The 11,768-nt window shown below is 35.3% G+C and overlaps 2 protein-coding genes across 2 annotated transcripts in view; one reads left to right on the top strand and one right to left on the bottom strand.

Annotated features, from left to right (window-relative positions):
* The window catches only part of UBA6 (ubiquitin-like modifier activating enzyme 6), an 81,942-nt gene extending 78,715 nt beyond the window's left edge, over positions 1–3,227 (top strand). Inside the window, exon 34 of the mRNA XM_005868890.2 lies at positions 950–3,227. Within this exon, the coding sequence (XP_005868952.2) occupies positions 950–1,085 (136 nt within the window). The 3' untranslated portion in view covers positions 1,086–3,227. The remainder of the gene's footprint in view (positions 1–949) is intronic.
* Positions 3,228–8,136: 4,909 nt separating this feature from the next.
* The window catches only part of STAP1 (signal transducing adaptor family member 1), a 45,752-nt gene continuing 42,120 nt past the window's right edge, over positions 8,137–11,768 (bottom strand). The window contains exon 9 of the mRNA XM_005868889.2: positions 8,137–9,292. Within this exon, the coding sequence (XP_005868951.1) occupies positions 9,231–9,292 (62 nt within the window). The 3' untranslated portion in view covers positions 8,137–9,230. The remainder of the gene's footprint in view (positions 9,293–11,768) is intronic.

Here is an 11,768-nt window from a genome sequence, read left to right as displayed (position 1 = left end):
CTGAGGTCTACCCCTTCCAACTCTCCCATCCACACTCTATCTGAAACAAGTATACAAGACGAGTGTGGATGGGAGAGTTGGAAGGGGTCAACCTCAGCAAACGTACCTCAATCAGATTGAGGATGTTTTTAGCAAAGGCCAGCTTAGGAGTACCCTAATTAAGTTAATAACAATGTACCTACCTATATAGTTTAAGTTTAAAAAATTTGGCTCTCAAAAGAAATTTCAACCGTTGTACTGTTGATATTTGGCTCTGTTGACTAATGAGTTTGCCGACCACTGGGTTAGACAATCATATTTTACAACATGGTTCCCCCATCCCCCATGTTTTAAGTACCCCTCTGATCCCATTGGTAATTGTTACAATATTATTGACTATATCCTTTATGCTGTAATTTACATTCCTGTGACTATTTTGTAACTACCAATTTGTTTAAGTGTTTTTTTGGTACGTAGGATAAACATAGGATATAAGGGAAAGGTGAAACTTAAGAATGTGTTTTACTGTGATGTTTCTAGCTTGCATTCAAAGATTTAAATATTGCTTGCTTTTTACTCTTTACAGAGACAGGAATGAGAAGAATAAACTTTATAGGAGTTAGAGGAGAATTTGTTTTCTTAAATCATTGCTTTCAAAAAGCATTTTGGGTTTTTTATGTTTTTTGTGTGTTGGAGAATTTGTTTCACTTTTTGTTTTTGAATAAATGGTTTATATTCTTTACCACTACTAGCAGTGGTCCATAGTGATTCACTGTTAGGTAAATGAGTGTCTTGAGTTTAGAGCTTTTAGTTAAAAAAAAAAAAATAGAATAGATGAAAACAGATGTGTTATTGGGGTTAAAATGAAATTAAAGTCTAGATACAAGTTTGATTCTCTGGGCAATGTTAGTCAGCAAATCATTCATTTTAGGAATTTACCAAATTATTTGTCTTTGGTTATTTTTCTTAGAATGCATAAACTTGTGAAACCTACTACTGAAAAGAAATATGTGGATCTTACTGTGTCATTTGCCCCAGATACTGATGGAGATGAAGACTTGCCTGGACCTCCAGTAAGATACTACTTTAGTCATGACACTGATTAACAGAAGTTGTCTTAAAGTTGCTGCAGCACTTCTTTGATTTTAGAAAGAGTGACTTAATTCAGAGCTGCAAAATGAGCTCATATTACTAATGGATTTCTCTTTGAGGAAACCTTAATTTAAGGGACATAACATCAGGAAACTACACTGAAGAATTGCAAAACATTTTGGAGCATAGTATACACTTGTTATGTGGACATGATCACAAGCAACTTTGAATTGGAATGCCATTTTATAATGCTTACAACAAATTTGTGTATTAACCTCTCTGGATGAATAGAAGGAAAAAATATGTATCCATGACAAGAAGAGATAAAAGATTAAAAAAAAATTAAAGTAACAAATGCAACTATCCACAAAGTTTAATCCTATTTTATGAATTTCTTATTTGTTTAGTTTTTTGAGGCCTGTTTTTCTATACAAATAGTGTCAGGCACCCTGTACCTCTCATGATTAGACTTTGAATTTAACACCAGTGGGAAGTGGAGAGATGGTGAATGAAGAGTAGACATTTTAAGTTTTATAGTTGCAGTTTACTGTCCTATTACCTCTGCTAGTTTAACCAGAGTTTGTTATATCACCGTCTCCCAAAAATCAGGATCTTTGTTGATAGCATCAGTGTTGTAAGCCATGAGCAGTAGGTCAGATGACTAAATGTTAACTGTATTACATGGACTCTGACAACCCTCTTAGAGAATCCGTGAATGTGAATAGATGTAGCTAATCATTTGATTCTTCACTATGCCTTCTCATGTGGCTGTTTTATTTATTTGGAACTCTAGACCTAATTGTCATAGTATGTAAGATTAAAAGGTTTTGTGAAGGGAGTGTTTTTTAAAAGTAGTTGAAAACGAGAAATTAAAAAATTATCACTAGTTGAGTCTTGGATTTTTTTTCCCAGCAACTTAATAAACAGGAAAAAAATAATTTAATATTTTATGTTAAAAAGAAACGTATTATTTTATTCTGCATTCCCAGAAAGGGAGTTGATGAAAATAAAAATTTATTTTTTTAGGTCTTTGATGACAGAAACTTTCTGTTTTCTGATATGAGCTGTTGCATATGTTCATATAAGTGCTATCATTAAAATGACATAAAGTATACTCAACACTGTAAACTCAATGAAAACAGCAAGTGTTTCTTTTTCTAAAACTACCATGTATTTTAAAGCAAGTTTAACCCACAGAAGTCATTTTCCTCCAGCTGCTTTTCTTCTGCTGCCCTGTTCAGACCATTAGTAGGTACTTTGATAAAACTAAATTCACATCAGTATTACTCCAATTAGGTATATTTTTATATCCTCAACTTTTATTTTATTTACAGATACTTTAAATGACTATCAACCAGCTTTGTTATTTTATTCTTTTGTAAAAGTATTATCCAGTTGAGAAAATAAATTTCTTTAGGAGTAGAAGGTGAAATTGTATGGTTAACAGATAGATAATCTGTGCATTGGGAAGTGGAGAGAAGTGGACAGGATGAATTTAAAGGAAATGGCTACCTTTGAAATAAGCAATTAATTTTTGGTTCCTCATATCCTACTCTATCCAATTGTGCATATTAGAAATATAATGCTTAAAATTAATGTTACTTAAAATTGAACCCAGAAACATCAGAGTTCTATGGCTTAGAACTTTAGAGGGTAGGAATAATAAAAGGACTTTTCTGTAAGAAGCCTTTTTCCCACTTTTATATTGTTTTGTGCTCCATGATAGTAACTGATATTTTCCAGGTAGCCATTCAGTAAGTCAACTGTGATCTAATAGCTTGCTTATCATTTGATGTAAATCTCCAAATCTCTTCCAAAGTAAATTTAGAATGTGTTCTCAATTCTTACTTATAGAGACCAGTGCGTTAGCAGATACAAACAAAATCAACAGGGATTAAACCTGAAACCCTTTTGTTGTTGTTGTTGTTGTTTTCTGTAGGTAATGGTTATTGCCATTAATTTCTTCTGTTTAGTTCTAAGCTGGAAAGCCAAGATGAAGTTAATGACAACTTTTTTCATTCTCTAGTTTATTTCTGTACTATGATATTAGTACTGGTGATTGCAATACCAGGTGCAAAAAATTAACTATTTAATTTTGTATGGTACCACTGAGTACTTTTTTACTTGCTAAAAATAAATTAAGAAATTTGACAATATCTTTGTAAATCCAGAGATTTCAATTTTACTATTTATTTTGTGGGTAATGTTGCTTTGGTGTTTCCTAATTTTCAAGTTTTGCAGTCATGGAGATACAAAGTCACTGGATGTGGAGGGACATTACTTCAAAGTTTTTTGGCTCCTGGAAAGTCTATTAAAACAGTTGGGGGTAAATGGTGGTGACCATGTAAAACCCAGAAGACCTGCTAAATCCCAAACTGTTAGCTGCAGATTTCTAATGCCTGTTTTGGAGTTCAAAGCAGTTATGTTAACTCATCTATAAGTTCCTCTAAATTGTCCCAAAGATAGAACTTGGAATTAGATGCATATCATTGAGTCTACTATTTTATAATTAGTAAAATGAAGACAGAAAGAAAATTGTTCTCTTGAGATTTTGAGAAAAAACCTCTTGACCTAATAATTCATAATGAATATTATCAAAAATTTATTGTAATCATCTATATAATAAAAGCTTAAGTGACCATTACAACACAACAATTGGTCGCTATGTTGCGCTCTGATCATCAGGGTGCAAATGCTCAATGCAGGAGCTGCCCCCTGTAATCAGTGTGCTCCCACAGGGGGAGCGCCGCTCAGCCAGAAGTGGGCTCACGGCTGGTGAGCACAGCACAGCAGTGGACTGCGAGAGGGCACAGGCCAGGCTGAGGGACACCCCCTCCCTCCCCCAGTGCACGAATTTTGTGTACCGGGCCTCTAGTAAGTATGTAATTACTCAATATAGAACCACTAGGTATGAGTTTGGCTATTTTACTTTTAACAAATTCAATAGGACATTGAGATCTTGGAGATTATAGTAGGTAATGAAAAGGTAATTTGTGTTTATTTTTGTATTGCTATGTCCTATCTTTTTTGTTTATTTATATATATCTATATATCTATAACTATATCTATATCTATATATTTACAGAGAGGAAGGGAGAGGGATAGAGAGTTAGAAACATCAATGAGAGTGAAACATCGATCAGCTGTCCCCTGCACACCCCCTGCTGGGAATGTGCCCGCAACCAAGGTACATGCCCTTGACCGGAATCGAACCTGGCACCCTTCAGTCCGCAGGCCGACGCTCTATCCACTGAGCCAAACCGGTTAGGGCCTATCTTTGTTTTTTAATTGAGAAACAAATATTCAAAAAATATATTCAAAAGAGTACATAAAATATAAATACACAGTTTAAGGAATCATTTTAAGGTAGCTATTTGTATAACCAGCTCTCAAATCATTAGAACACTGACAGCAGCCCAGAAACTCCCCTTGTAGTCCCTTCCTAATCAACCAGCTTCTCCCCACATAGCTTCTGGCAATAATACTACCCTAGTTCCTGTGATAACTATGTCATTTTTAATTCTTGTTAGTGTTACCACCTATGTCCGCACTTAAACAATGCCATTTATACTTTTTGATGGTTTTGAACTTTTATGTAAATTGAACCATACTGTATTCTTCTGTGGCTGCTTCTTTCATTGAACAAGGGATTCATTCATGTTGTTGCCTGTAGCTATACTTCATTCATCATCATTGTTGTATAATTTAACTTTGCAATAACATACCACAATTTATTCATTCTGTTGACTGCAGACAATTCTGATGTTTTTAGTTTGGGGCATTCACAGTTCCCAATGAACATTATTATATGTATCTCCTAGTGCAGGTATAACAGGAATAGGATTGCTTTGTCATAGGGTATTTATATCTTAAATCTTATTAGATAATAACAGTTTTTCCTGAGCAGTAGAAATGTCCTGTTTCTCAGCTATGCATACACGAAACACAGTTTATTTTTGTATTATTATTTATTAATTGTATTATTTTTTCATACAAACAACTGTAAATCTACTTTTGCCCTGCTCTGTATATATAGCTATACATACATATATATATTTATAGATATATATATACATCTGTTTCTGAATTTTTTGGCTCCTTTTCTATACTTGTACTATCTATTGTCTTCATCACTATAACAAATATATTGTTTTTTATATTTGGCAGAACTAGTCCTTGTTGTTCTGTAAGACTGTCTTGGTTATTCTTAGCCCTTTGTATTTTCACTTCTCAAATTTCTATTTGCAAATATGGAAATCTGTCACTCTTACAGTTTCCAATTGTCTTGCTGTAATTTTCAGTCTTTTATCTACCTGAACATGAAAACCATTATTTTATAGTCTGTGTTTAATAATTCCCAAATCTGAAATTCTCTTGGTCTTGTTTTTCTTTTTCTTTTGTTTCTGCCAATCCTCATTTCTTATATTTTTGTGTGTCTTTCTATTTTTTAATGTGTGCCAACACTGTATTTGAAAAATTGTAGAAACAATTTGATGCCCAGCATGATCATTTTCATCCTCTACAGAATTTTTTCATACGCTCTACCAGATACTTGGGCACTAGTAGTTTGGGATTATTTTTACCCAGTTTTAGAAACTGAGATTTTTCTGAGTTATTCATGTCACTCAGAGCTAAACTGTAGACTGTAGTAGTGCTCTTTCTTCCTGTTAACCCTTACTCCTACAATCCAGAAGGGTTGCAAAGTGTGGGCTGGGTTAATAGGGCCCCCACCTCTTGGCTGGCACTAGATTCAACCTTTGAATCCCTAGCCCCTTAGCTGTGCTCAGCTTCTCAGTGGACTCTTACAAATTTTCCAAAGCTCTCAGGGAACAAGTGATCCCATACAAAGGGTTCACCTTAATGAAGTTCTATTTTTCCCAGATATTAGCCTGATAATTATTCACTGACAATTCTGATGCCTTCCCAACATTTTTAAAATATATTTTGTCCAACTTCTCTAAATATTCTCAAATAAGAATGTTAAACTAAATTTACCTAGCCACTTTATTTCTTAACTGTTGATTAGTGTAAAATATAATTGATTTCTTTGTATTGCTTCTGTATTTGGAAACTTACTAAACTCTAATGATCCTTATAATTATTTGTAAATTCTTTTGGACCACCTATATAATCTTGAAAGAGGGACAGTATTTAGTCTTTTTTTAAGATTCAAATTTTGTTTTTGTTAATCTTCTCTGTTGTATGTTACTTTTCCATTATTTTCTGCTTTTATCAATATTGCTTAGTTTTTTCCTATTTTCTTTAGGGATTTTTTACTATTCTTTTTTTCTAACTTCTTGAGATGAATGCTTACTTCATTCATTTTCAGCCTATCTTCAAACATATGCATTTAAAAGTTATAAATATCTCTATATTACTATAATATTTTATACTTACATTATATCATACTCTAATCGCTGTTGTAGCCACATTCCACAAATTTTGATATATATGCAGGGTGTGACAAAAGTAGGTTTAGGTTATAAGTATGCAAAAATAGTTTATTCTTGTATTATTATTTATTAATTATTGTATTATTTTCCATACGAATAATTATAAACCTACTTTTGCCCCACCCTGTGTGTGTATGTGTATTTATTTATTTATTGTTAATATTTAAAATATTTTCTATTTTTCATTAGGAGTTCCTCTTTGACTCTTGATTTTTTTAGGATAGTGTTTCTTCATATCAGCCTAGAGTTTGAATCTTGGGGCTTTTTAAATCCAATTTGATAATTTTTATCTTCTAACTGGAACACTTAGGCCATTTATATTCCATGTAATTACTGATAGATTTATTTCTGTCATTTTATTTTATGGGGATTTTCTGTTCTGTGATTGTTTTTCTCTAATTTCTTACCTTTTAAAATTTGTATTTACCTGGTTTCTTTACTCCATTTATTGCCAATTCTCTCAACTCTAGACACCCTTTGGTATTCTGAAGTTTTGGAAAGTACATTTCTCCTTTGCCATTAGGCTTCCTTTAGGTTCCATAAATAGCACTAGAAGGAGACTAGAATGCTGGACAAAGGGAGAAGTGACTTTTACTTTTACCCTTTCCATTTGCTTCCTGATGTCAGCATGCTTTTCTGCCAGTGGTTGTGGTTGGCTTCTAGGCACTAACTCTTCTCTGGCACTCTGCAGGGTATCTCATCTCGGCTTCCAGTTCTAACAATCTCACCCTCTGCCCTTTAGTGTTGTGTGCCTTGCTGACATTTTCAGTCCTACCAAGACCTATTTAACCAATTCCTTAGGTTAAATTCTTTCTTAATATAAATGACATAGTTTCCCTTTTCCTAAGCTGTACACCTTTTTTTCTTTACTAGTTTAGTAGCTTTTGTCTTTTGATAATTACCTTATTTTACAACATGCATATACAGATGAAGACTAAAGTGAGTCATTATCTTTACCTTTTTGCAGATTATTATAGTTTCTGAAAATGGCCACAGCAATATTTCCAATCTCACATGCTTATCTAGAGGCTTGTCACACACTCCCAACCCCCATCAATAGATAGAGTCTATTTCAACTTCCTTTGAACCCAAACAAAATTTTTTTACTGCCTCAGCTAATATACACTGAGTGGCCAGATTATCATGACCACCTGACATTTGTAGGCAAATTAGCTATAATTTCCCGCTGAAGTTGCTAGAGGGCCAGATCATTATAAACGTCTGAATAGCACAACATACCTAAGTATCATTGCTGATCAGCTTCATCCTATCATGTTGATGGCGTATCCCAATGGAGATGGCTTCTTCCAACAAGACAATGCACCATGCCACAGTGCTTGTATTGTGCAGGAGTGGTTTCAAGAACATGAGGGAGACTTTACCTTGCTTAGGTGGCCCCCACAATCACCAGATCTCAATCCAATTGAGCATTTGTGGGATGAAGTTAAAAGAGCCATCAGGCAGCTGGTTCCACAATCATCAAATCTCACAGAACTGGACAGTGCTATTCATCAGGCATGGTGTCAGATTCCTCGCATCACCTTTCAACATCTCGCAGAGTCGATGCCAAGAAGAATCACCACAATATTGAAGGCAAAAGGTGGCTCAATGAAGTACTGATGGGGTGGTCATAATAATCTGGCCAGTCATAATAATCTGGCCACTCAGTGTAACAGAATGCAGCATATGTAACACTGTATGATTTCCAAGGTTAGGTCATAGAGGCTTTCTCTTGGCTCTTCCTTTCTTGCTTGCTGACTCCCTCTTTAAAAATTCAACCTTGAAATCCAGACATCATGCTGTGAGGTAGCCTAAACTAGCCCACATGGAGAGAACAGCCCCAACCTACTACCATCATCAGGCGTCAGGAGTATGAATAAGCAAAACTTTCAGACGAGATTGGGCACATTCAGGGTGGTATGGCCGTAGACTGTAAGCAAAACTTTCACATTTGCTGTGCCCTTCCAATTACCTGACCCACAAAAATCCATGAACACGGATTGTTTATGCAACTAAGTTTGGGGATTATTTATTATGCTGATGTAATAACTAGAATAATGCTCTAATTTCTACTTGCATACTATAGTCATATTCTATTTCTGTTATGCATATTAATTCTGTTATCTTTTAATTCTACAAGACTTTATTATTTTGCTTATAGAATCAATGTTTATATTTACCTACACAATATCACTTTCTTTGCTCTTTATTCTGTTTTGTAACTCAGGCTTGTCATCTGGGATACATTTCTATTGGGAATATTTCCTTCAGAGTTTTAATTTGTGAAAGACTGCTCTGGCATACTTGCTTATGATTCTTTTGTATGAAAAATCTTTATTTTGCCATCATTCTGCAAATATATTTTTGCTAAATGTAAAATTCTGATTTGATGTTTATTATCTTTCAGCACATTGGAGATATTTTTCTACTCTCTTATGACTCCCCCTGTTGCTGTTTAGTCAGCTGTCAGGCTAAATATTAGATCTTCAGAGAAATCTCTTCATCTGTATTTCTTTTATGCAATTTAATTATTATGTGTCTGGATATAGATTTCTTTTATTAATCCTGTTCGGGGTTTGTTTGTGTGTGTGTGTTTTTTTCAGCTCTTTGAATCTAGATTTGTGTCTTTGGTTAGTTCTGGGAAAGTCCCAGTTATTTGTCTTTTACATTTATCAAGATTCATAAAAATGGTTTCCCCATTTTATTTCATGCAATATGTAGATGTTTCTTCAACTTCTCTCTTTGCCCTTCTATCATGGGTTCTTGGCCTAGAAATTGTGGGTGGAAAATCTTGATTAAATAAAGATCCAATATCGAGGAAAAGGGCAGTTCTTGATTTGCAGCATGAATTAATTTTCCTGCTTGTACTTGAAACATTGGTGTGGTGTGTTTAATAAATGTTAGTTAATTAAATACTGAATAGTTAGATGCTTTTTTAATTCTTATTTTATCCTTGACTTATAGCTTAGTTCCTAATAAATTTTTCTCTAGGGAGCATTTTTTCCTTGCTGGTTAGCTTAATATCAGTTACCTATCCTATCATATTTTTAAGTGGTTTTTAATTTCTGAAGTTGGGAAAAATACATTGAGGTAGTATCTTTATTCTGATTCTATCATTGCTCTTGCCTTTTATGTCAAGAGAACGCTGAATGCTGACATGTGTTAACACGAAACAAAATCTCATTTATTTTTAAGAGTATTTCCTTGTAAACACCTTAACTTTCTCCAAGCCTCCTGATTTTAACCCTTAGGGCTTTACAACTTCCATTTCCCAGTTCAAGGCAACTTAAAGCCAAGGGCTCTAGCATTCCTACTGTACCCCACTCAGCTATGAGCCCAAACTCCTGAAACAATTTAGGGCTCCCCAGTTTTCTTAAAACTTCAGCACTGTTTGTCAAGATAGGTTTTGGCCTTTTGTAATTTTTCTTAGAAAGTCCTATTTCCACTCGCATTTACTGTTCCAGTTCACCCTTCTATTACCTTTCTGCTTTTGAAAGAAAAGTATGTCATTCTACAGAAGATAGTCTAATTATTTGAGTCTCTCTCCATGTGTTCCTCTAATTCCATCAATTCATGTCATTTCAAAATCTGAAATGCAGGGAAGTTGAGTAATTTGGCCTGATCCCAAAACAGACTGAATCAGTTCTATTTCTAAAAGTATTGGAATTTTACATGAACAGCCCATTTTGTCATCCCTTTCCATTTCCTATTTTTTCCACTCCTGCTCTGAAGATGGCCCCTAGTCCAGGCGCTGCACTGTAGCTGTGGCAGCATGAGCGCCTAAAACCCCAAGAGAACTCATCCTTCTGTCAGTTCTCCCTGAACTGATCTACAGATTTAACAAAATCCAAATCAAAACCCGGGAGGACTTCTGTAGGTAACAAGTTCATTCTAAAACTTATTCTGAAAAGCAAAGAAACTAGACTAGACCAAGCAATTTTAAAAAGAACAAAGTTGGACTTGTACCTCCTGATACCAAGAATTACTGTAAAAATATAGTAATCAAGATAGCATGATATTGGCAAAAGGGTAGGAACATAGATAAATGGAAAGCGATTCATAAAAATATGATCAGTTAATTCTTTACAAAGATGCAAAGGTGATTTAATAAATAATGGGTGATTTTTTAAAACAAATGTTGCTGAACAATTACAGGCCTAAATGCCAATAAAATTAACCTTGATGCATCCCTCATACCTTAAGCAAAAATTGCAAGTGAATCATAGACCTAAATGTAACACATAAGACTATAACACTTCTCAGGGGGGAAAAAACAGCAAAAAAATCGTTGTGGTTTGGGTTAGTCAGAGAGTTCTCAGATACAACACTAAAAGTAAGGAAAAGTTGATAATTTACACTTCATCAAAACTGAAAACTTCTGTTCTTTTTTACTTATTAAAATAATAAAAAACAAACAAACACAATATTCACAAATTATATATTTGACAAAGGACCTGTTTTTAGAACATGCACAGAAGTATCAAAACTCAGCCGCAATCAAACAACCCAATAAAAATATGGACAAAAGACTTAAACAGAGAAACCAAGATGGCGGCATAGGTAAACACCGGAAATTGCTGCCTCGCACAACCACTTGAAAAATACAACTAGCCCTGGCTGGTTTGGCTCACTGGATAGAGCGTCGGCCTGCGGACTGAAGGGTCCCAGGTTCGATTCCAGCCAAGGGCATGTACCTTGGTTGCGGGCACATCCCCAGTAGGGGGTGTGCAGGAGGCAGCTGATCGATGCTTCTCTCTCCATGTTTCTAACTCTCTATCCCTCTCCCTTCCTCTCTGTAAAAAAATCAATAAAATATATTTTTAAAAAAAATACAACTAAAAGACAAAACAGACATCGTCCAGAACCACAGGAAGGCTGGCTGAGTGGAAATTCTACAACTAGAAGGAAAGAGAAAAGCACGCTGAGACTCAGAGGAGGTGCAGAAGTAAAGTGCAGAGGTACGGAGGCTCGAGCACGCACTGAAAGGGGCTGGCAATGGAGGACACCGGTGTCTTTTGCAATCGGGAGGGAGGCACCAGCTCCCGATGGCACGGACTCCAGTTCCGGGAGAGTCTCTGGGGACCCAGACTCAAATGGGGAAAAACTGGACTGTCTGGCAGCGGGCGGAACTCGAGGGCGGCTTTCTCTCAGAGGTGCTTGCAGCAATTACCAGGACACTGAGACCTGGGACCTCTCAGGGCAGGACTGAGGATCAGCCATAGCTGTTTGCTCCGCCCTGTTGAT

This window comes from Myotis brandtii, unplaced genomic scaffold, assembly GCF_000412655.1.
Source record: "Myotis brandtii unplaced genomic scaffold, ASM41265v1 scaffold28, whole genome shotgun sequence".
NCBI classification, from domain to species: domain Eukaryota; kingdom Metazoa; phylum Chordata; class Mammalia; order Chiroptera; family Vespertilionidae; genus Myotis; species Myotis brandtii.
Note: the sequence above shows the minus strand (reverse complement) of the source record. Positions and strands in the feature narration are given on the sequence as shown.